Source organism: Oncorhynchus mykiss, chromosome 4 (assembly GCF_013265735.2).
Source record: "Oncorhynchus mykiss isolate Arlee chromosome 4, USDA_OmykA_1.1, whole genome shotgun sequence".
In the NCBI taxonomy this organism is placed as follows: domain Eukaryota; kingdom Metazoa; phylum Chordata; class Actinopteri; order Salmoniformes; family Salmonidae; genus Oncorhynchus; species Oncorhynchus mykiss.
In genome coordinates this window covers 26,186,319-26,211,932 of record NC_048568.1, presented here as the reverse complement: position 1 = coordinate 26,211,932, position 25,614 = coordinate 26,186,319, and the positions used below count along the sequence as shown (strand labels likewise).

Sequence of the window (25,614 nt, the reverse complement as noted above, 5' to 3'; positions counted from 1 at the left end):
CTGACTCGCCACCTGAACCTGAGTCTGTCCACACCTGATATCACTGTCCTTGTCTGTCTGACTCACCACCTGAACCTGAGTCTGTCCACACCTGATATCACTGTCCTTGTCTGTCTGACTCACCACCTGAACCTGAGTCTGTCCACACCTGATATCACTGTCCCTGTCTGTCTGACTCACCACCTGAACCTGAGTCTGTCCACACCTGATATCACTGTCCTTGTCTGTCTGACTCACCACCTGAACCTGAGTCTGTCCACACCTGATATCACTGTCCCTGTCTGTCTGACTCACCACCTGAACCTGAGTCTGTCCACACCTGATATCACTGTCCTTGTCTGTCTGACTCACCACCTGAACCTGAGTCTGTCCACACCTGATATCACTGTCCTTGTCTGTCTGACTCACCACCTGAACCTGAGTCTGTCCACACCTGATATCACTGTCCCTGTCTGTCTGACTCACCATCGTAGGATTACAGTATATTCACATTGCATTGTTATGCCTAACATGGTGATGTCTGAGACAACAATCGTTTCACATTTTGATTGATTTCCTGTGTTAAGATAATAGATTTAGTGGATGTGACGTCTTTCAGCAGAGAAAACAGCTTATATTGTTTTGGAGTGCTAGAAGGATGAATCAATCACTGGATCTCTGAAAGCAGTGCATTGATGAGGCGATAGGTCTTGTTTGACTGATCAAATGGAAAGTGATGGCTAGGCCTAATAGTCTTTATCCAAATTGCAGTGATTTAAAAAAAAGAACACTAGTCTTTATCAACTTCTACAGTAGTTGCCCAGCCTACAATTGCATTGTTGGGATGTTAAATTCAGGCTCCGACACACTTCTCACCATAATTGAAAAGTTTTTTTCCCTGTTCGTCGCACTAAGTGGAAATTTCCCCTAATCGTGCCCCTCCTACCGGCGTCCAGTAAAAGCCAACATTGACAAATTGTCAGTGGCGAGTCGATGCAGAATCCGCTACACACTGGAGCGAGAGGCGCGCGAAATACCTGTCAAGAAATTATGAGCGTGGATCGTCTATTCGATGAGCTTGGACACTTCAAAAGGTACCCAGAACAATAATGTAATTTCCACTTAAATTGCATTAAATTAACATAACTAATATCATAAACTTAATTTGTCCAGAGACTCTTTCATGTTTACTCGACAACCCTCCCTGGGCACCTCTTGTAGACAACATGGTTATTTTTATAGAAATACGGTGATTACTGTTCTATTGATGTTTAGTTAACCTACATAGTAAGTATTGTAGCCCTTATAGTAAATGTTTCTTTATTTCTCTCTGCTAACAAAAGACAGCAGCTTTCTTCCTTCAAGTTGGTCTGAACTTGATTTTGGAGAGAAACATATGTAGTGCATTGCATCATTGGCGCATTAAAATCGGATAAACATTCTCCATTAGAATAGCCCCCAGTTCTTTGTTTCATTCTCACCATGTTCAAAACACTTGATGTAGACCTATATTCAATGTTTGTATTTTTTGTACATGGAGAATATTCGGTTTTTGTTAGGCTACTTTATAAAGAAAAATAACAAATTGTTTTTATATTACAGTAGGCTATCATAAATGATTGGGTGTCATTTTACTTCATTGTGCATTCAGAGTGAAGTTATTTCTATGTGTTGGATAGTAAAGGGTTTCATTCCTTTGATGCAACTTCCTCATGTTGTCCTTTAATTGAACCCCTCGATTCCAGAACAGAACTCTCCCCTCATCTCCCCTCCCCTCATCTCTCCTCCCATCATCTCATCTCCCCTCATCTCATCTCCCCTCCCCTCCCCTCATCTCCTCTCATCTCTCCTCCCCTCATCTCCTCTCATCTCTCCTCCCCTCATCTCATCTCATCTCATCTCCCCTCACCTCATCTCCCCTCATCTCATCTCCCCTCATCTCTCCTCATCTCATCTCCCCTCATCTCATCTCCCCTCATCTCCCCTCCCCTCATCTCCCCTCATCTCATCTCCCCTCATCTCTCCTCATCTCATCTCCCCTCATCTCATCTCCCCTCCCCTCATCTCCTCTCCCCTCCCCTCATCTCCCCTCATCTCATCTCCCCTCATCTCCCCTCCCCTCATCTCATCTCCCCTCATCTCATCTCATCTCCCCTCATCTCCCCTCCCCTCATCTCATCTCCCCTCATCTCTCCTCATCTCATCTCCCCTCATCTCATCTCCCCTCATCTCCCCTCCCCTCATCTCATCTCATCTCCCCTCATCTCATCTCCCCTCATCTCTCCTCATCTCATCTCCCCTCATCTCATCTCCCCTCATCTCTCCTCATCTCATCTCCCCTCATCTCATCTCCCCTCATCTCATCTCCCCTCCCCTTCCCTCATCTCCTCTCCCCTCCCCTCATCTCACCTCCCCTCCCCTCATCTCATCTCCCCTCCCCTCATCTCCTCCCCTCATCTCCCCTCCCCTCCCCTCATCTCATCTCCCCTCATCTCCCCTCCCCTCATCTCATCTCCCCTCATCTCATCTCCCCTCCCCTCATCTCATCTCCCCTCATCTCCCCTCCCCTCATCTCATCTCATCTCCCCTCATCTCATCTCCCCTCATCTCATCTCCCCTCATCTCATCTCCCCTCATCTCCCCTCATCTCATCTCCCCTCCCCTCCCCTCATCTCCTCTCATCTCTCCTCCCCTCATCTCCCCTCCCCTCATCTCCCCTCCCCTAATCTCTCCTCCCCTCATCTCCCCTCCCCCATCTCCCCTCCCCTCATCTCTTCTCCTCCTCCTAGGTTCCAGGCATGTCTGTACTTTGCTGCTGTCTTCCAGGCCATAGCCTGTGGAATCCACTACCTGGCCTCTGTGTTCCTTGTGGAGAGGCCAAGCTTTGTCTGCGCCCCGCCCGGTAACGTAACTGACGTCCTGTATGGGAACTACACAGGGGCTTCCCTGGAGGAGGTGCTACCGTTCTTTAAACCGGCGAACGGGCCCATGGTGGTGCGGACGGCGGAGGGCAAACAGTGGGAGCTCAGCACCTGCCAGCGAACCCAGCGGATGAACCCCACAGACTTTACCTACGAGCAGCTCGTCAACAGGACGACAGAGAAGTGTGACAGGAACTACCATTACGTGTACGACCACAGCGAGGTGTATCAGAGCATCGTGACAGACTGGGACCTAGTGTGTGACAGGGAATGGCTGGCCAAGCTGTGTCAGCCCACTTTTATGATGGGTGTGCTGGTCGGAGCGCTGGTGTTCGGGGACATCGCTGATAGGCAAGAGAAGCTTTCCTCACCTCCCTATTCCCAAATATGGGGAATGTATCTGCCCCCTGCGGTGCCCCTGTGCCCCTCCCCAGCTGTGCCCCTGTACCCTGTCCCTCCCCAGCTGTGCCCCTGTATCCTGTCCCTCCCTGTCTGTGCCCCTGTACCCTGTCCCTCCCTGTCTGTGCCCCTGTACTCTGTCCCTCCCTGTCTGTGCCCCTGTACCCTGTCCCTCCCTCCCTGTCTGTGCCCCTGTACCCTGTCCCTCCCTGTCTGTGCCCCTGTACCCCCCTGTCTGTGCCCCTGTACCCTGTCCCTCCCTGTCTGTGCCCCTGTACCCTGTCCCTCCCTGGCTGTGCCCCTGTGCCCTGTCCCTCCCTGTCTGTGCCCCTGTACCCTGTCCCTCCCTGGCTGTGCCCCTGTGCCTCCCTGCCTGTGCCCCTGTGCCCTGTACCTCCCTGGCTGTGCCCATGTCCCTCCCTGGCTGTGCCCCTGTCCCTCCCTGGCTGTGCCCCTGTCCCTCCCTGGCTGTGCCCTGTCCCTCCCTGGCTGTGCCCCTGTGCCTCCCTGGCTGTACCGCTGTGCCCTGTCCCTCCCTGGCTGTGCCCCTGTGCCTCCCTGGCTGTGCCGCTGTACCTCCCTGGCTGTGCCCCTGTCCCTCCCTGGCTGTGCCCTGTCCCTCCCTGGCTGTGCCCTGTACCTCCCTGTCTGTACCCTGTACCTCCCTGGCTGTGCCCTGTACCTCCCTGGCTGTGCCCCTGTGCTGCTGTCGCTCCCTGGCTGTGCACCTGTGCCCCTGTACCTCCCTGGCTGTGCCCCTGTACCTCCCTGGCTGTGCCCCCGTCCCTCCCTGGCTGTGCCCCTGTACCTCCCTGGCTGTGCCCCTGTCCCTCCCTGGCTGTGCCCCTGTGCCTCCCTGGCTGTGCCCTGTACCTCCCTGGCTGTACCCTGTACCTCCCTGGCTGTGCCCTGTCCCTCCCTGGCTGTGCCCTGTACCTCCCTGGCTGTACCCTGTACCTCCCTGGCTGTGCCCTGTACCTCCCTGGCTGTGCCCTGTCCCTCCCTGGCTGTGCCCCTGTCCCTCCCTGGCTGTGCCCTGTACCTCCCTGGCTGTACCCTGTACCTCCCTGGCTGTGCCCTGTACCTCCATGGCTGTGCCCCTGTGCTGCTGTCCCTCCCTGGCTGTGCCCCTGTACCTCCCTGGCTGTGCCCCTGTCCCTCCCTGGCTGTGCCCCTGTCCCTCCCTGGCTGTGCCCCTGTACCTCCCTGGCTGTGCCCCTGTACCTCCCTGGCTGTGCCCCTGTACCTCCCTGGCTGGGCCCCTGTACCTCCCTGGCTGTGCCCCTGTCCCTTCCTGGCTGTGCCCCTGTACCTCCCTGTCTGTGCCCCTGTCCCTCCTGGTGTTAGGGGTGAGGGTTTATGGGCCTGGTGTGAGGGTTTATGGCCTTGGTGTGAGGGTTTATGGGCCTGGTGTTAGGGGTGAGGGTTTATGGGCCTGGTGTTAGGGGTGAGGGTTTATGGGTCTGGTGTTAGGGGTGAGGGTTTATGGGCCTGATGTGAGGGTTTATGGGCCTGGTGTTAGGGGTGAAGGTTTATGGGTCTGATGTGAGGGTTTATGGGCCTGGTGTTAGGGGTGAGGGTTTATGGGCCTGGTGTGAGGGTTTATGGGTCTGGTGTTAGGGGTGAGGGTTTATGGGCCTGATGTGAGGGTTTATGAGCCTGATGTGAGGGTTTATGGGCCTGATATGATGGTTTATGGGCCTGGTGTTAGGGGTGAGGGTTTATGGGCCTGGTGTTAGGGGTGAGGGTTTATGGGCCTGGTGTTAGGGGTGAGGGTTTATGGGCCTGATGTGAGGGTTTATGGGCCTGGTGTGGGGCCTGGTGTGAGGGTTTATGGGCCTGGTGTTAGGGGTGAGGGTTTATGGGCCTGGTGTTAGGGGTGAGGTTTATGGGCCTGATGTGAGGGTTTATGGGCCTGGTGTGGGGCCTGGTGTGAGGGTTTATGGGCCTGGTGTTAGGGTTTATGGGCCTGGTGTGAGGGGTGAGGGTTTATGGACCTGGTGTTAGGGGTGAGGGTTTATGGGCCTGGTGTTAGGGGTGAGGATTTATGGGCCTGGTGTGAGGGGTGAGGGTTTATGGGCCTGATGTGAGGGGTGAGGGTTTATGGGTCTGGTGTTAGGGGTGAGGGTTTATGGGCCTGATGTGAGGGTTTATGGGCCTGGTGTTAGGGGTGAAGGTTTATGGGCCTGATGTGAGGGTTTATGGGCCTGGTGTTAGGGGTGAGGGTTTATGGGCCTGGTGTGAGGGTTTATGGGTCTGGTGTTAGGGGTGAGGGTTTATGGGCCTGATGTGAGGGTTTATGAGCCTGATGTGAGGGTTTATGGGCCTGATATGATGGTTTATGGGCCTGGTGTTAGGTGTGAGGGTTTATGGGCCTGGTGTTAGGGGTGAGGGTTTATGGGCCTGGTGTTAGGGGTGAGGGTTTATGGGCCTGATGTGAGGGTTTATGGGCCTGGTGTGGGGCCTGGTGTGAGGGTTTATGGGCCTGGTGTTAGGGGTGAGGTTTATGGGCCTGGTGTTAGGGGTGAGGTTTATGGGCCTGATGTGAGGGTTTATGGGCCTGGTGTGGGGCCTGGTGTGAGGGTTTATGGGCCTGGTGTTAGGGTTTATGGGCCTGGTGTGAGGGGTGAGGGTTTATGGACCTGGTGTTAGGGGTGAGGGTTTATTGGCCTGGTGTTAGGGGTGAGGGTTTATGGGCCTGGTGTGAGGGGTGAGGGTTTATGGGCCTGATGTGAGGGGTGAGGGTTTATGGGCCTGGTGTGAGGGGTGAGGGTTTATGGGCCTGGTGTGAGGGGTGAGGGTTTATGGGCCTGATGTGAGGGTTTATGGGTCTGGTGTGAGGGTTTATGGGCCTGGTGTTAGGGGTGAGGGTTTATGGGCCTGGTGTGAGGGTTTATGGGCCTGGTGTTAGGGGTGAGGGTTTATGGGACTGGTGTGAGGGTTTATGGGCCTGGTGTGAGGGTTTATGGGCCTGATGTAAGGGTTTATGGGCCTGATGTGAGGGTTTATGGGCCTGGTGTGAGGGTTTATGTGCCTGGTGTTAGGGGTGAGGGTTTATGGGCCTGATGTGAGGGTTTATGGGCCTGGTGTTAGGGGTGAGGGTTTATGGGCCTGGTGTGAGGGTTTATGGGCCTGATGTGAGGGTTTATGGGCCTGATGTGAGGGTTTATGGGCCTGGTGTGAGGGTTTATGGATCTGGTGTTAGGGGTGAGGGTTTATTCTCAGCGGGTCCTTAGAACCACCCTCCTCATCTCTCAAACCCATCAGACTCTTGGTACAGTGTGAACATACAAGACCCCTGGCAGGATAACGCCCAGTTGTCCAGACAGGACAGGAGAGTACTGCCAAAGCCAGAAGAGGCACCTGGATCCAGCTACAGCTAGGTCCCTAACCTGAGTCATGGTCTAGGTGTCCACTATTTAGAGAATGGGGCACTCAGTTGAACCCTCATGCCCACAAACCCAAGCCCTGAGCTGGGACTGAGGGTGTGCCTACCTGGGCTATATCGTTATGGGCTGTTGGATAGTTTTTGAGATTCTAAAAAGGCATTTTAGCCTCTTATTTGTGACTGATAGTGATGACCCATGCAGAAGAGTGGCCTGTGGTGTTGTGAAACTGTAGTGTTGTGAAACTGTGGTGTTGTGAAACTGTGGTGTTGTGGACTGGAACCTATATATTACCAGTTCAAAGTTCCATCGTGTGTTCACTACCAGTCAATATGGTGGGGTATAGGACAGCATGGCATTAAGAGATCACATCCTATTCAGTGAAGGGGATGATGACGAGTTAGATTGTTTCGTAGTTAGACTACTAGACTACTTCCATGCTCATACACTGGGGCAGTATGAATGTGTCATTAGCCAACTTGTTCATTGATTTTGTTCCATCTAGTCTGGCGGCCTTGAGTCACATGCAGGCACGTACACACACAAACAAACACACAACTTACACACCTATGAACTCAGCCACTACTGTTGTATAGCGATGTACAATTTCAACCCAAACTGCTGTTCTGTGGCTGACCCTGTGGCCCTGTGGCTGACCCTGTGGCTGACCCTGTGGCCCTGTGGCTGACCCTGTGGCTGACCCTGTGGCTGACCCTGTGGCTGACCCTGTGGCTGACCCTGTGGCTGACCCTGTGCTGCTCCCAACTTGTTGTCTGTCTAACAAAATTTTAACCAATATTTGTTCTGTTCTAGATCAATGCCTTGAGTCACATGAAGTCACGTACTATCACAACAAACAAACCGACTCAATCACAACTACTGTGTGGCGATGTGCAATTCCCAGTCAGCAATACAATACTTATTATTTTGCGCTCACATCATATCAAATCAAATCAAATCAAGCACGGTGGCTAGGAAAAACTCCCTAGAAAGACCAAAACCTAGGAAGAAACCTAGAGAGGAACCAAGCTATGTGGGGTGGCCAGTCCTCTTCTGGCTGTGCCGGGTGGAGATTATAACAGAACATGGCCAAGATGTTCAAATGTTCATAAATGACCAGCATGGTCCAATAATAATAAGGCAGAACAGTTGAAACTGGAGCAGCAGCACGGCCAGGTGGACTGGGGACAGCAAGGAGTGATCATGTCAGGTAGACCTGAGGCATGGTCCTAGGGCTCAGGTCCTCCGAGAGAGAGAAAGAAAGAGAGAATTAGAGAGAGCATACTTAAATTCACACAGGACACCGAATAGGACAGGAGAAGTACTCCAGATATAACAAACTGACCCTAGCCCCCCGACACATAAACTACTGCAGCATAAATACTGGAGGCTGAGACAGGAGGGGTCATGTGTGGCCCCATCCGAGGACACCCCCGGACAGGGCCAAACAGGAAGGATATAACCCCACTCACTTTGCCAAAGCACAGCCCCCACACCACTAGAGGGATATCTTCAACCACCAACTTACCATCCTGAGACAAGGCTGAGTATAGCCCACAAAGATCTCCGCCACGGCACTACCCTAGGGGGTTGGGGGGGGGGCAACCCAGACAAGACGATCACATCAGTGACTCAACCCACTCAGGTGACGCACCCCTCCCAGGGACGGTATGAGAGAGCCCCAGCAAGCCAGTGACTCGGTCCCTGTAATAGGGTTAGAGGCAGAGAATCCCAGTGGAAAGAGGGGAACCGGCCAGGCAGAGACAGCAAGGGCGGTTCGTTGCTCCAGAGCCTTTCCGTTCACCTTCCCACTCCTGGGCCAGACTACACTCAATCATTTGACCCACTGAAGAGATGAGTCTTCAGTAAAGACTTAAAGGTTGAGACCGAGTTTGCGTCTCTGACATGGGTAGGCAGACCGTTCCATAAAAATGGAGCTCTATAGGAGAAAGCCCTGCCTCCAGCTGTTTGCTTAGAAATTCTAGGGACAATTAGGAGGCCTGCGTCTTGTGACCGTAGCGTACGTGTAGGTATGTACAGCAGGACCAAATCAGAGAGATAGGTAGGAGCAAGCCCATGTAATGCTTTGTAGGTTAGCAGTAAAACCTTGAAATCAGCCCTTGCCTTGACAGGAATCCAGTGTAGGGAGGCTAGCACTGGAGTAATATGATAATTTTTTGGGGTTCTAGTCAGGATTCTAGCAGCCGTATTTAGCACTAACTGAAGTTTATTTAGTGCTTTATCCGGGTAGCCGGAAAGTAGAGCATTGCAGTAGTCTAACCTAGAAGTGACAAAATCATGGATACATTTTTCTGCATCATTTTTGGACAGAAAGTTTCTGATTTTTGCAATGTTACGTAGATGGAAAAAAGCTGTCCTTGAAACAGTCTTGATATGTTCTTCAAAAGAGAGATCAGGGTCCAGAGTAACGCCGAGGTCCTTCACAGTTTTATTTGAGACGACTGTACAACCATTAAGATTAATTGTCAGATTCAACAGAAGATCTCTTTGTTTCTTGGGACCTAGAACAAGCATCTCTGTTTTGTCCGAGTTTAAAAGTAGAAAGTTTGCAGCCATCCATATGAGCTTGTGTGACGTTGAATAGTTTTCTCTCAACTCTTCCCATGTCGTCAGATACAGTAGATAGCAGAGGGCCTTTTTTGTAAATACATGAAGTATGTCTCTTCCTCTACAACAGGGCTGTCAAACAGACGGCCAAGCGGGCAGTTTGAGTAAAAGTGTACTCAAAATGACTAAATCCAAACTGTGTATAAATGATAATTGACCTACATTCACACAGTGTTGAGTGTGTCCAGCTCGCTAATAATAACTGATATGACAGTCCGGGAGCATTGAAAATCCCTAAAACGATGGATAAAGGACTGTTTTCTGACAGAATGTGGCCCCCATGGCAAAATTAGTTTGACAACCCTGCTCTAGAACTTATGGCTCAGTCAGGATGACAGTCAGCCACAACACAGGACTTGGTGCAACTATTTAACTGTACACCCTAACAAGTAATCCTAACTTTTCACATTCTCTCTCTCTCTCTCTCTCTCTCTCTCTCTCCTCTGTCTCTCAGGGTTGGCAGACGGAGGATCCTGATGATCACCAGCCTGTGCCAGTTTGTGTTTGGTGTAAGCGTGGCATTTACGGGGAACTACTACCTATTTATGTTCATACGCTTCCTGCTCGCCATGGTGAGTGTGTGTGTGGAGAGGAATGTAGTGTAAGGCATGCAGTAAGAAGACACTCAACAAAATATTCTCTTATGGAGAAACTTTACTTGACATTTCAAACTAATCTCCCATAGACATACTGTGAGTTCTTGATTTATGCAGAAGTCAAGTTCAGGAATGCAGTTCTATTCAATACATTAGTTAGTATTCATACAGTATTTGTATTTGTCAGTATTAGATTGTGTGTCTAAAAGGAATGGCAGGTTGTACTGGAGGGAAAGGGAGAGGGTCGTTAATATTTGCAGGCCACAAGGCTATAAAATGTTGCTTACATAGTAGGTCCAATGTTGTGCCCAGACACAAACCCTCCCTGTGCTGCTCATAACAGAACACATATACACACATTCTCAGTCTTACAGCCAGGTGTCTGTTCAACCGTACATTCTCTCTGACCATTGGGCATATTCTGTTGTTTGTATTGTGGTCTGTAAACCCTGTAAGAGTTATAGATTTGAAAGGCCGTTTTAGAAACCACAAGCACAACCAACAAGACTATTTCCTGTGTATATATGTTACCGTGTGTGTGCATGTTTATGCTAATGCTTGTATGTCTGTGGGCTAATATCTGGGTCATTCCCTGAGGATAAGGTCTAACCACAGTCTGCGTTGTGTTCTAATGTCCCCCCTTCCCTCTCGGCAGGTGTCTAGTGGCTACCTTGTTGTGGTGTTTGTGTACGTGACCGAGTTCACCGGCAACAAGGTGCGCACGTGGACCTCCATGCACGTGCACGCCGCCTTCGCCGTGGGCGTCATGATGGTAGCAGTCATGGGCTACCTGGTGCGGACCTGGCGGAGCTATCAGATCCTCCTCTCCACCTGCACCTCCCCCTTCCTCTTCTTCTGCTGGAAGTTCCCAGAGACGCCCTTCTACCTGATGGCTAAGGGGAGGCTCCAGGAGACCCAGGTCTTGCTGGACTCCATTGCCCGCTTCAACGGGCTGGAGCCTGGCCGCCTGAAGGCCGAGGACCTCCTGGAACCCGAGGAGGCTCTGCTGGAGAAGGAGGTGGCAGCGGGGGTAGCCCAGCCGGCAGAGCCCGAGAAGAAGCTGAGCATCCTGGACCTGTTTGGGACATGGAGGATGGGGTGGAGGACAGTGACGGTGGGGGCCGTGTGGTTCATCAGCAGCCTGGGCTACTACGTCTTCTCCCTGGGCTCTGTTAACCTGGGGGGCAACCAGTACATCAACCTCTTCCTGGCTGGTGAGACTGGGATGGGTGTGTGTGTGGGTGGGGCATATGATGTGTATGTACTGTGTTAGGGGTGATTATAGGAGTGACCACGAAGCTGTATATATTTACTTCCCTATCAAGCAAAACTGTATACATATAGTACATGTAGATGGTCATGGACAGATGGGCATTCTATACACTGAACTACAGCTGCTGAACTCTACTACTGTAGGCTGATGTTGATACAGAGACAGTATGGGCTGGCTGAGGTAGCTATAGACAGACAGACAGGGAGTGTTGTGTGGTGCTGCTACAAGCTGGTGTTGCTGCTGCTAGCTGGGGGTGCTGCTGCTAGCTGGTGGTGCTGCTGGTAGCTGGTGTTGCTGCTGCTAGCTGGTGTTGCTGCTGCTAGCTGGTGGTGCTGCTGGTAGCTGGTGCTGCTGCTAGTAGGTGTTGCTAATTCAGGCTCCTACAGCGACAGACAAAGGTGTGTTTATACAGACACAGCTGCTTTTGGCCTTGTAAACACTGTGCCTGGTCTGTCCCATGTTAGCCTGTTGACTATTTTGTGTTTACTATTACTATCCTACAGGAAGGATACTGGACAGAATACTGCTTTGGGCTTTAAGTTAATGTCTGGGCAGCTTTACTGTAAACAGACAACTGTTTCAAACTGGATGTGCCGTTGGATGTACACATAGTTTTAAAGTCATTACCTAATGTGTGTGTTATGAGCAACATAACTAGTTTTCTCCAGTTCTGGTTTCATTAAGGGCAGATCAGGGCCATTTCCCCAAAACATTGTAAGCACTAAGATAATCTTTCGTACATTTAGTTTCAGTGGAATTACAATTATCTTAGTGCTACAATGCTTTTGGGACCTGCCCAGGTCAGGAAGATACTATGTCTTCTTTAACCATGACTCACTCTGTTAGACACAAAAATATCTCACTTCTGTAGATTTCTAGGCTAGGTACTTGTGGGATGTAATGAGGGCAATGAGAATACTGTAATAAGCCTTTATTGTGTTTGGAAGATATGTGTTTGAAGAAAGAGCCACAAACCCCACTTCCTGCTCAGAGTGTCATGTTGTGTCTTGTCTCTGTCCTTTCCCTTCACCCTGTCTCCCTCTGCTGGTCGTTGTTAGGTTACCTTTTCTCCCCCGCTTTCCCCCAGCTGTTCCTTGTCTCCTCTGACTACCCATTCACCCCGTTTCCCACCTGTTCCCTTTTTCCCTCTGATTAGGTCCCTATATCTCTCTCTGTTTCTGTTCCTGTCCTTGTCGGATTCTTGTTTGTTGTGTTTCATGCCTGAGCCAGACTATCGTCATGTTTGCTGTAACCTTGTCCTGTCCTGTCGGAATCTGCCGGTCTATCTGAGCCTACCTATGTTTGGTTATTAAAGAAGCTCTGTTTAAGTTAGTTCGCTTTTGGGTCCTCATTCACTCACCATAACAGAAGAATCCGACCAAGAATGGACCCAGCGACTTCGGATCCTCTCCACTCAGCCGTCGGGATCCAGGGAGCGATGCTAGGCAGACACGAGCAGGAAGTGTCTGCCGCTCGACATGCCGTTGAGACCCTGGCCACCCAAGTCTCCAACCTCACAGAACAGGTTCACCATCTCCGCCTCGATCCACCGGCCACTTCCAGGGCTTTCGAATCTCCGGAGCCCAGAATCAATAACCCGCCGTGTTACTCTGGGGAGCCCACTGAATGCCGCTCGTTCCTCACCCAGTGTGATATTGTGTTTTCTCTCCAGCCCAACACTTACTCCAGGAGCACTGCTCGTGTCGCCTACGTCATATCTCTCCTTATTGGACGGGCTCGTGAGTGGGGCACGGCAATCTGGGAGGCAAGGGCTGAGTGTACTAACCAGTATCAGGACTTTAAGGAGGAGATGATACGGGTTTTTGATCGATCTGTTTTTGGGGAGGAGGCTTCCAGGGCCCTGTCTTCCCTATGTCAAGGCAATTGATCCATAACAGGCTACTCTATTGAGTTTCGCACTCTTGCTGTCTCCAGTGGCTGGAACGAGCCGGCCTTGCTCGCTCGTCTTCTGGAGGGTTTCCGCGCAGAGGTAAAGGATGAGATTCTCTCCCGGGAGGTTCCTTCCAGCGTGGATTCCTTGATTGAACTCGCTATTCGCATTGAGCGACGGGTTGATCTTCGTCACCGAGCTCGTGGAAAGGAGCTCGCGCTCTCCGTCGCCTCCCTCTCCGCATCACTACCATCTTCCTCTGCCGGCTCGGGTGCTGAGCCCATGCAGCTGGGAGGTATCCGCATCTCGACTAAGGAGAGGGAACGGAGAATCACCAACCGCCTCTGTCTCTATTGCGGTTCCGCTGGTCATTTTGTCACTTCATGTCCAGTAAAAGGCCAGAGCTCGTCAGTAAGCGGAGGGCTACTGGTGAGCGCTACTACTCCTGTCTCTCCTTCAAGATCCTGCACTACCTTGTCGGTCCATCTACGCTGGACCGGTTCGTCAGCTTCCTGCAGTGCCTTAATAGACTCTGGGGCGGAGGGCTGTTTTATGGACGAGACCTGGGCTCGGGAACATGACATTCCTCTCAGACAGTTAAAGGAGCCCACGGCCTTGTTCGCCCTGGATGGTAGTCCTCTCCCCAGGATTCAGCGTGAGACGCTACCTTTAACCCTCACTGTTTCTGGTAATCATAGCGAAACCATTTATTTTTTAATTTTTCGTTCACCTTTTACACCTGTTGTTTTGGGCCATCCCTGGCTAGTTTGTCATAATCCTTCCATTAATTGGTCTAGTAATTCTATCCTCTCCTGGAACGTCTCTTGTCATGTGAAATGTTTAATGTCTGCTATCCCTCCTGTTTCCTCTGTCTCTTCTTCACAGGAGGAGCCTGGTGATTTGACAGGGGTGCCGGAGGAATATCACGATCTGCGCACGGTGTTCAGTCGGTCCAGGGCCACCTCTCTTCCTCCACACCGGTCGTATGATTGTAGTATTGATCTCCTTCCGGGAACCACCCCCCCCCGGGGTAGACTATACTCTCTGTCGGCTCCCGAACGTAAGGCTCTCGAAGATTATTTGTCTGTAGCTCTTGACGCCGGTACCATAGTCCCCTCCTCCTCTCCCGCCGGAGCGGGGGTTTTTTTTGTCAAGAAGAAGGACGGGTCTCTGCGCCCCTGCATGGATTATCGAGGGCTGAATGACATAACAGTGAAGAATCGTTATCCGCTTCCTCTTATGTCTTCAGCCTTCGAGATCCTGCAGGGAGCCAGGTTTTTCACTAAGTTGGACCTTCGTAACGCTTACCATCTCGTGCGCATCAGGGAGGGGGACGAGTGGAAGACGGCGTTTAACACTCCGTTAGGGCACTTTGAATACCGGGTTCTTCCTTTCGGCCTCGCTAACGCTCCAGCTGTCTTTCAGGCATTAGTCAATGATGTCCTGAGAGACATGCTGAACATCTTTGTTTTCGTTTACCTTGACGATATCCTGATTTTTTCACCGTCACTCCAGATTCATGTTCAGCACGTTCGACGTGTCCTCCAGCGCCTTTTAGAGAATTGTCTTTTTGTGAAGGCTGAGAAGTGCACTTTTCATGCCTCCTCCGTCACATTTCTCGGTTCTGTTATTTCCGCTGAAGGCATTAAGATGGATCCCGCTAAGGTCCAAGCTGTCATTGATTGGCCCGTCCCTAAGTCACGCGTCGAGCTGCAGCGCTTTCTCGGCTTCGCGAACTTCTATCGTCGTTTCATCCGTAATTTCGGTCAGGTGGCAGCTCCTCTCACAGCCCTTACTTCTGTCAAGACGTGCTTTAAGTGGTCCGTTTCCGCCCAGGGAGCTTTTGATCTCCTCAAGAATCGTTTTACATCCGCTCCTATCCTTGTTACACCTGACGTCTCTAGACAGTTCGTTGTCGAGGTTGACGCGTCAGAGGTGGGCGTGGGAGCCATCCTTTCTCAGCGCTCCCTCTCTGACGACAAGGTCCACCCATGCGCGTATTTTTCTCATCGCCTGTCGCCGTCGGAACGTAACTATGATGTGGGTAACCGCGAACTGCTCGCCATCCGGTTAGCCCTAGGCGAATGGCGACAGTGGTTGGAGGGGGCGACCGTTCCTTTTGTCGTTTGGACTGACCATAGGAACCTTGAGTACATCCGTTCTGCCAAACGACTTAATGCGCGTCAGGCGCGTTGGGCGCTGTTTTTCGCTCGTTTCGAGTTCGTGATTTCTTATCGTCCGGGCTCTAAGAACACCAAGCCTGATGCTTTGTCTCGTCTCTTCAGTTCTTCAGTAGCCTCCACTGACCCCGAGGGGATTCTCCCTGAGGGGCGTGTTGTCGGGTTGACTGTCTGGGGAATTGAGAGGCAGGTAAAACAAGCGCTCACTCACACTCCGTCGCCGCGCGCTTGTCCTAGGAACCTTCTTTTCGTTCCCGTTCCTACTCGTCTGGCCGTTCTTCAGTGGGCTCACTCTGCCAAGTTAGCCGGCCACCCTGGCGTTCGGGGTACGCTTGCTTCCATTCGCCAGCGTTTTTGGTGGCCCACCCGGGAGCATGACACGCGTCGTTTCGTGGCTGCTTGTTCGGTCTGCGCGCAGACTAAGTCCGGTAACTCTCCTCCTGCCGGCCGTCTCAGGCCGCTTCCTATTCCCTCTCGACCGTGGTCTCACATTGCCTTAGATTTTGTCACCGGACTGCCTTCGTCAGCGGGGAAGACTGTTATTCTTACGGTTGTCGATAGGTTCTCTAAGGCGGCTCATTTCATTCCCCTTGCTAAGCTTCCTTCTGCTAAAGAGACGGCACAAATCATCATCGAGAATGTTTTCAGAATTCATGGCCTTCCGTCAGACGTCGTTTCGGACAGAGGTCCGCAATTCACGTCTCAATTTTGGAGGGAGTTTTGCCGTTTGATTGGGGCTTCCGTCAGTCTCTCTTCCGGCTTTCACCCCCAGTCTAACGGTCAAGCAGAACGGGCCAATCAGACTATTGGTCGCATCTTACGCAGTCTTTCTTTTCGTAACCCTGCGTCTTGGTCAGAACAGCTCCCCTGGGCAGAATACGCCCACAACTCGCTTCCTTCGTCTGCGACCGGGCTATCTCCTTTTCAGAGTAGCCTCGGGTACCAGCCTCCGCTGTTCTCATCTCAGTTCGCCGAGTCCAGCGTCCCCTCCGCTCAGGCTTTTGTCCAACGTTGCGAGCGCACCTGGAAGAGGGTCAGGTCTGCACTTTGCCGTTATAGGACGCAGACTGTGAGGGCTGCTAATAAGCGTAGAACTAAGAGTCCTAGATATTGTCGCGGTCAGAGAGTTTGGCTCTCCACTCAGAACCTTCCCCTTAAGACGGCTTCTCGCAAGTTGACCCCGCGGTTCATTGGTCCGTTCCGTATTTCTCGGGTCATTAATCCTGTCGCAGTTCGACTTCTTCTTCCGCGATACCTTCGTCGCGTCCACCCGGTCTTCCATGTCTCCTGCATCAAGCCCGTCCTTCGCGCCCCCGCTCGTCTTCCCCCCCCCCCCTCCCCATCCTTGTCGAGGGCGCACCCATCTACAGGGTCCGTAGAATTTTGGACATGCGTCCTCGGGGCCGTGGTCACCAGTACCTCGTAGATTGGGAGGGGTACGGTCCTGAGGAGAGGAGTTGGGTTCCCTCTCGGGACGTGCTGGACCGTGCGCTGATCGAGGATTTCCTCCGTTGCCGCCAGGTTTCCTCCTCGAGTGCGCCAGGAGGCGCTCGGTGAGTGGGGGGGTACTGTCATGTTGTGTCTTGTCTCTGTCCTTTCCCTTCACCCTGTCTCCCTCTGCTGGTCGTTGTTAGGTTACCTTTTCTCCCCCGCTTTCCCCCAGCTGTTCCTTGTCTCCTCTGACTACCCATTCACCCCGTTTCCCACCTGTTCCCTTTTTCCCTCTGATTAGGTCCCTATATCTCTCTCTGTTTCTGTTCCTGTCCTTGTCGGATTCTTGTTTGTTGTGTTTCATGCCTGAGCCAGACTATCGTCATGTTTGCTGTAACCTTGTCCTGTCCTGTCGGAATCTGCCGGTCTATCTGAGCCTACCTATGTTTGGTTATTAAAGAAGCTCTGTTTAAGTTAGTTCGCTTTTGGGTCCTCATTCACTCACCATAACACAGAGTAAGCCTAGCTGTCTGTGGCCCTCTTTTTGGCTGCATTGTGAAATTGTGAAACTCAGAGGAAGTGCCATCTAGCAAGCTGTTTTCTCTATGCTCTTAAGTATCAAAGATTAAACAGTCTCGACACTAGGACTTTCCGTCAAATGACGGACACTGCTGGCCCAGATCCAGATGTCACCTCACAGAATGTCACAATGCCAGCCATGCCCGCTGCCTTGCTCTGACATCCTTTGTGATTGTCTGTTTCCAGGTGCGGTGGAGTTCCCCTCCTACCTGATTGGCTGTTATGCGATGGACCGGGTGGGCAGGAAGAGGACATGTGCCCCGGCTCTGCTGCTGGCAGGAATGGCCTGCATGCTCATCATTGTGGTGCCAAACGTATGTACAAGTAATCACGTGTGTGTGGGTGTATGGGAGGGTGTGTGAGCTAGAGAGAAATCAAAGGATAGGAGCAAGTGTGACAAATCCCTTAAAGCCACTATTATTAAAACAAGGAAAGGAGCCAAGATTATACCACAGGGTCAGCCTACCCTGACTACCTGGTCTTATTTACCCAGAGTGCCCAGTGACATGAATTGCTCCATTGAGCTAATCCAATCTGTCCCGTCCGTCTTAAGTCAGTCTTGTGGTAATGTGTGTGTTTTGACACACGCTACACATCCTCACTGCAGAATGTTTCAGACCTAATGTGACCCTGGAGAGCTGTCTGCGACAGATGGATGGGGGGGGGGGGTAACCATTCAGGATTCATTTGAGTAGAAATGGCCTGTGCACAGGAGTTTACATGCCCTGACCTAAACCCTTCACCTTAAACCTATCTCTAACTGTAACCTGACCAACACTGGCCAATGTGTGTGCATGTGCGCGTGCGTGTGTGCTTTTAAGTGGTGGGATTCAACAGGTTTGTTCCAGCAGCAGCCAATAGTTTTCTGCCCTCAGCAGGGAGGGATATCCATATCTGTTACTAATGGGCCATAGCCAGGCACATACACAGATGGGCTCTATCTTTAGCCAAAGGGCCAAGAAATCAACCTGCTCCTCCAAACGCCAGTACACGGCCCTGTCCACAGCAGCCGCAGGCCACCAGAGAGAGAGAGGCCTGTTATAGTATAGTCTACTGTGGATTTGCTGCGTCATGGAAACAGCCTGAGTTATAGTACTGCAGGTGCACTAGGTCAGATTGGTTGAGCTGGAGGAGAGTTATACTGCCATACTCCAGCCCAGTGTTTATTTGGTACTATTTCTTTATTTAGTCATTTTGACTATAATACCATTAAAGTCACATTTTTGTAATTTGAATAATGATTTAGTCTAGTTATCTTAGTCACCTAACATTTTAGTCACCTAATGCCCTTTCTTTTTAGTCATCATTTTAGTCATAATTTTAGTCACATCACATTTGTATTGCCTCATTAACCTACAGAACAAATTAACCACTGACTTCCATGTTCCCAAACATACATAGCCTGGTCCTACCAACATATTTTTCTGCATAAAATCCTATTGCATGATTCTCTTCCCAGAAGAACACATTAGTCTGCAGCAGATTAAAAATCACACCCCTTGACAGGGCTCTAACATTTCCCCCTGTACCACTCTTTCAGTTGGTGGCACCAGCCCATGATATGGTCTCCCCAGTTCTCTTTAGTGGGATAATGCAACAAAAAAAGTGTTATCATTAAAATCAAATCAAGAATGTATTTTTCACATGCGCCGAATACAACAGTTGTAGACCTTACTGTGAAATACTTACTTACAAGCCCTTAACCAACAATGCAGTTCAAGAAATCGAATCAAACAGAAAGTAACACAAGAAATGCACATAACAATAATGAGGCTATATACAGGGGGTACCGGTACTGAGTCAGTGTACAGGGATACAGGTTAGTCGAGGTAATTTGTGAAGTGTCTATGGATAGATAATGAACAGTGACTAGCAGCAGTGTAAAAACAAAGGGGGGAGTGGTCTTCTATATAAATTGTCCTGGTGGCCATTTGATTAGTTAAGGAGCCTTCTGGATCTAGACTTGGCGCTCCGGTACCACTTGCCATGTGGTAGCAGAGAGAACAGTCGATGGGTGGCTGGAGTCTTTGAACATTTTTTAGGCCTTCCTCAGTATATAGGCCCTGGATGTCAGGAAGCTTGGCCCCAGTGATGTACTGGGCTGTACGCACTAGCCTTTATTGTGCCTTGTGGTCAGATGCTGAGCAGTTGCCATACCAGGCGGTGATGCAACCGGTCAGGATGCTCTCTATGGTGCAACTGTAGAACTTTGAGGATCTGGGGACCCATGCCAAATCTTTTCAGTCTCCCGAGGGGGAAAAGTTGTTGTCGTGCCCTCTTTACAACTGTCTTGGTGTGTTTGGACCATGATAGTTTGTTTATGTGTTAATGGGGGTGTGTTTGGGACCCCTTTTCCTATAGTCCACGATCAGCTCATTTGTCTTGCTCACATTGAGGGAGAGGTTGTTGTCCTGGCACCACACTGCCAGGTCTCTGACCTCCTCCCTATAGGTTGTCTCATCGTTGTTGGTGATCAGGCCTACCACTGTTGGGTCGTCAGCAAACTTAATGATGGTTTTGGAGTCGTGCTTGTCCACTCAGTCGTGGATGAACAGGGAGTACAGGATGGGACTAAGCACGCACCCCGGAGGGGCCCCAGTGTTGAGGATCAGCGTGGCAGCGTGAGTTGTTGCCTACCCTTACCACCTGGGGGTGGCTCGTCAGGAAGTCCAGGATCCAGTTGCAGAGGGAGGTGTTTAGTCCCAGAGTCCTTAGCTTAGTGTTTAGCTTTGGGGAACTATGGTGTTGAATGCTGAGCTGTAGTCAATGAACAGCATTCTCACATAGGTGTTCCCTTTGTCCAGGTGAAAAAGGGCAGTGTGGCGTGCGATTGAGATTGCATCATCTGTGGATCTGTTGGGGCAGTATGCGAAATTGGTTGGGTCATGGTTTTCTGGCACTTCACCGACGTGAGTGGTACGGAGCGGTAATCATTTAGGCAGGTTACCTTCACTTTCTTTACAAAATAAGAAAACGTGTAAAAACCGAAACAGTCCTAACTGGTGCAATACACAGAGACAGGAACAATCACCCACAAAATACTAAATATGGTTCCCACTCAGAGACAACAATAAACACCTGCCTCTGGCCTCCCGGGTGGCGCAGTGGTTAAGGGCGCTGTACTGCAGCGGCAGCTGTGCCATCAGAGTCCCTGGGTTCGCGCCCAGGCTCTGTCGTAACCGGCCCGACCGGGAGGTCCGTGGGGCGACGCACAATTGGCCTAGCGTCGTCCGGGTTAGGGAGGGATTGGTCGGTAGGGATCTCCTTGTGGCGGGCCGGGCGCAGTGCGTGCTAACCAAGGTTGCCAGGTGCACGGTGTAGCCTCCGACACATTGGTGCGGCTGGCTTCCGGGTTGGATGCGCGCTGTGTTAAGAAGCAGTACGGCTGGTTGGGTTGTGTATCGGAGGACGCAGCCTTCGTCTCTCCCGAGCCCGTACGGGAGTTGTAGCAATGAGACAAGATAGTAGCTACTACAACAATTGGATACCACGAAATTGGGGAGAAAAAGGGGTAAAATTATAAAAAAATAATAATAATTAAAAAACACCTGCCTCTGATTGAGAACCACTCCAGGCAACCATAGAACACTCAACTGAACCCCATAGACTACAAAACCCCTAGACAAAACAAGACACATAAATCACCCATGTCACACCCTGGTCTAACCAGCATAATAAAGAAAACACAGAATACTAAGGCCAGGGCGTGACACTGATAGGCTAATTGACATCATTTGAGTCAATTGGAGGTGTCCCTGTTGATGGATTTCAAGGCCTACCTTCAAACTCAGTGCCTCTTTGCTTGACATCATGGAAAAATCAAAAGAAATTAGCCAAGACCTCGGACAAAAAAATTGTAGACCTGGGAGCAATTTCCAAACGTCTGAAGGTACCACGTTCATCTGTAAAAACAATAGTACGCAAGTATAAACACCATGGGACCATGCAGCCGTCATATCACTCAGGAAGGAGACGCGATCTGTCTCCTAGAGATAAACGCACGTTGGTGCGAAAGGTGCAAATCAATCCCAGAACATCAACAAAGGACCTTGCGAAGATTCTGGAAGAAACAGGTACAAAAGTATCTATATCCACAGTAAAATGAGTCCTATATCAACATAACCTGAAATGCCCCTCAGCAAGGAAGAAGCCACTGCTCCAAAACCGCCATTAAAAAAAGCCAGACTACGGTTTGCAACTGCACATGGGGACAAAGTTCCTACTTTTTGGAGAAATGTCCTCTGATCTGATGAAACAAAAATAGAACTGTTTGGCCATCGTTATGTTTGGAGAAAAAAGGAGAAAAACTTCCGACTTCAACTGTGTGTGTGTATATTAATATATATAGTGGATATATTGCGATGATACTCTTTCAGTGCATGAGCAGATAGCTCAGCCAGGGAGGGATGCCAAAGACCGAGAGGAGTGAGGAAGAGGAGGAGAGAAAGAGGGGAGGTGTGGTGTGGTGGGAACAAACTGAATTTCCTCCTTCACTGGGAGAAAAGCAAACTTTTTTTTTTTAAAGATCACACTACTATTTCTCAGTTTAAAGATCATAGCTTATTTCCTCAGGTTGAAATTATGTATTCCAGCTCTAACTAGTTAACTGAATCAGGGCTAAGTTAATGCGTTAGTGTCTGTGATGTGATTGGCTGAGTAATCAGGAAACAGATGTTTGGAATTGTTTACAGTCTTACTGATTGCTCTCTTCTTGCTCTCTATTGCTCACTCTCTGTCTATCTTCCTCCACTCTCTTTCTCTGGTACTTCCTGTCTCCCCTCCATCTCCTTTGTTCTCCTTCTTTTTGTTCTTCAGGACATCGAGGTGTTAGCCATCTTCCTCAGTATGACAGGGAAGTTTGCTATTGCCATCGCCTTTGGCCTCATCTACTTGTACACCTGTGAGCTTTACCCAACCATCATCAGGTAGAGTAAACACTGTGAGCTCCACCCAACAATCATGAGGTACAGACAGGACACACTGTGGGCTCCACCCAACAATCATGAGGTACAGACAGGACACACTGTGGGCTCCACCCAACAATCATGAGGTACAGACAGGACACACTGTGAGCTCCACCCAACCATCATCAGGTACAGACAGGACACACTGTGAGCTTTACCCAACCATCATCAGGTACAGACAGGACACATTGAGCTCTATCCAACCATCATCAGGTACAGACAGGACACACTGTGAGCTCTACCCAACCATCATCAGGTACAGACAGGACACACTGTGAGCTCTATCCCCAACCATCATCAGGTACAGACAGGACACAATGTGAGATTATTCTATCCAACATACTTAATGTATCCTGACAGATGCTATCAATTGTATTAAAGTGTGTTCTCCCCTCAGGTCCCTGGCGGTGGGCAGTGGCAGTATGATGTGTCGTGTGGGCAGTGTGGTGGCTCCTTTCTGTGTCTACCTGGCTGACATTTGGCAATTCCTACCACAGGTAAACAACAGATACAGATAGAAGCATATATTATGATAACATGCCCTTACACATTTTTCTTCTTCAACTAACTCAATTTCATTTTCTCCTGTCTTTCCTCTCCCATAGCTTATTGTGGGGATCCTGGCAATTATAATAGGTGTTCTGACCCTGTGGTTACCAGAGACCCTGGGTGAGCCCCTGACCAGCACCATGGAGGAAGCTGAGGCCCTAGGCAGGAAGAAGAACCCCGAGGAGAACAAGAAAGACCCTGAGGAAGGGATGGAGATGAACTTGAACCAGAGCAACTAGCTGGACATCAAGACTTGAGGGACACACCTCTCCACCAACCAGAGAGAAGGAGTGGTCCACGAAAACAGAGAGCGGGAGAGGGAGAGACTCTGACTACTGTAAACGGTGCCAAGAAACCAACAAAAACCAAAAACTTCTAAATTAGAACATTTATAATAAAGTATTTTTTGACATTTTGTTCTGCAAAGTGACCCATTTCAGAGCTGGTATCCTCTGGTTGAGCCAGCCAACTTCCGAGTGCCTTGGCTGCAGCTGTTTACATAGAGACAGAGGGAAGTGAAGTTTATTCATCACATCTTAGTCTCCTGATGACAGCCACATGAAAATGAGCCTCATGATCGGCATTGACGTAATGTGTGCCTTCCAATCACATTAACCAATGAATTTACACATAGCAAGATAATCTTAAGTGCTGTGTGTGTGCGCAAGAGATCAAGAGAGAGTGTGCATGTGAAATGTGATATTTCACTGACTGAGACTGTGCTGTAGGGCTTGATTCAATTCGATCCGCTTTAGCCAACGGCGGTATCAGAGGTGGAACTGTGTTAGTGCTGTCAAATCCACAAGTTGCTCCAGGCATTATCGGAGATACTTTTGAGAAGATGGGAAGCAATGAGAGCTCTCCTTCAAGGAGTGAATCGGAGTCATTTGGGCACTTGCTCAAAAACATTAGCAAGAAGTACAACACTCAAATCTTTTTTCCGATATGTGTGATAATTAACTTCTGTAATATTGTATAGCTTTGGCATCGTGACATGACGTACCTGCGAGGAAAATAGGCACGTTTCTCGGCTCTGACTGGGAAGGAATTTTGTGACGATTAGCTTAGCAACGGCTTGAAGCAACAACATTAACGCGATTGGTCAACAGTATGCTGGGTAGGGTGTTGTACGTTTCTCCATTCATTGACCAATGGGATTGCTTTCTCCTCCTTTCTCCAATATCTCTGGTATTATGCCTAAAGCGGATATTGCCACTGGCTGCACAGAGTCACATTAACATAAATCCCATGCATCCTTGTTTACAAGTTGGAACGGTGGAATGTGAGATGTAATCTAGCCTACACCTAGATTAGGTTGATACACATCCTCATTATTTACTTTAACGATTCTTCCATTTGAACATATATAGCCTACACTTTCTTGTTCGGAACTTATAACTTGAGTGGGGTGGGTGTGGATCTCTGACACTTCCAAAACGTCCGCAATGTGAGTGACTGCTATCGCAGGTCAATGCTGACCTGATTGAATCTAGGCCTTGGTTTCCTCTAGTCAACCCGATAATCATGTAGTGTAGCTGTTTTTGCTTATGTGTTACAGCCGATGCTGTTGTTATGTCATTTTTATCTGAAGTCCTTACAAACAGACACACACACGTTTGTTTTACTATCCTTGTGAGGACTTCTGGTCCCCGCAAGGATAGTAAAACCAAACGCACAGGGAAAAGTGCATAGTGCACGTGTTTCCTAGACGTGCGTACTTTATATTGAATCTGAGCTCATTCAGGATCTCACTGTGATACTATGCCTATATTTTTTACTCTATAGATTTGCGGGATGTTTTCTTACATTTAAGTGTAATCATGGTCAAACCATTTAAATCATCCTTATCATTATATATTATATGTGTGTGTGTGCGCGCACGTGTGTACTCGTGCATATGCTTCTTTGTGCGTGTTGGGATGCGATGGACTACCTAAAAGAAGTAAGGGATTGATTCAATCCGGAGAGCTGAAGACCCGCACTACAGCGCAACAGAAATTTAAAGGCAATGTTCCAGCGTTCGCATAGACTGCATTCATAGTAACTCAATCGAAAATTACCTTTAAATTTCAGTCGCGCTACAGCTCTGATCTTCAGGCTTACAGATTGAATCACATGTGTGCGCATGTGACCGTGACTGTAAATTAAGCAAGCTACATTCTAGTCTCCCGTCCAGAAATGTATCAAAGAGACTTTTCTGTGTTGGGAGTATAGGTGCTGGATGAAATGAAGAAAGACATTGCTGTAATTTATATAACAAACAATGGATTTTGTTAATGCTTTTAAAAAAACTTTCTTACTCTTTTAACCTTTTACTGCAGTTGGCTAAATCAATGTCTCACAGAGGGTTTTTTGGTAGTCTTAAACAAATATACTTTCAAACAAAAGTATACACCTCACACACGTGGTTGTGGACTTAATAAAAAGACACATGTACCAATTTCAGGTACGGAGTTGAAATGTATTCCATTTGGATTTTGAATCCCAATATTACACTTTATATACATTGCAGAAGACTGAAATATAACAAAACTGTTTGACACAGAAACACCATATTTTCAGTGGGTTTCTTTAGCTAATGTTTATTAAGTAACATTCCACCCATGAGGCCACTAGGTCATTTGACTGCAGGAAAGGGGTACCATGATGTTTTTGACTAACTATGTGAGAATGAACCCTAGGATTGAAATATAGGCTTTAAAATCATTGTTAAGCAATACTCTATTGTACATTTTAGCATTTCTTAGCAAACTACAAAATATACAAAACACAACGTAATGAAAGCAACTAATGCAACTTTCAGGTAATGTTTTTTGAATCATTGAATTGATCCTTAAT

General features: G+C 49.5%; 1 protein-coding gene across 4 annotated transcripts; it reads left to right on the top strand.

Annotated features, from left to right (window-relative positions):
* Positions 1–929: 929 nt before the first annotated feature.
* On the top strand, positions 930–25,527 carry LOC110522375 (solute carrier family 22 member 16). 4 transcript variants are annotated; one of them, XR_005051507.1, is made up of 9 exons: positions 930–1,073; positions 2,769–3,251; positions 9,768–9,885; positions 10,565–11,123; positions 17,450–17,577; positions 22,079–22,227; positions 22,271–22,399; positions 22,625–22,724; positions 22,833–22,862. XR_005051507.1 is itself a non-coding variant. In XM_036976017.1 (8 exons), exons 1-8 carry the CDS (start codon positions 973–975, stop codon positions 23,013–23,015), a joined length of 1,638 nt encoding a protein of 545 aa, XP_036831912.1. In that variant the 5' UTR covers positions 930–972; the 3' UTR covers positions 23,016–25,527. The 4 variants fall into 4 exon arrangements, 3 of the variants coding, with proteins under 3 accessions (XP_036831912.1, XP_036831911.1, XP_036831913.1); XM_036976017.1 differs by lacking the exon at positions 22,271–22,399 and having other exon boundaries at positions 2,769–3,107; positions 22,079–22,188; positions 22,833–25,527; XM_036976016.1 differs by lacking the exon at positions 22,271–22,399 and having other exon boundaries at positions 22,079–22,188; positions 22,833–25,527.
* Positions 25,528–25,614: the final 87 nt, after the last annotated feature.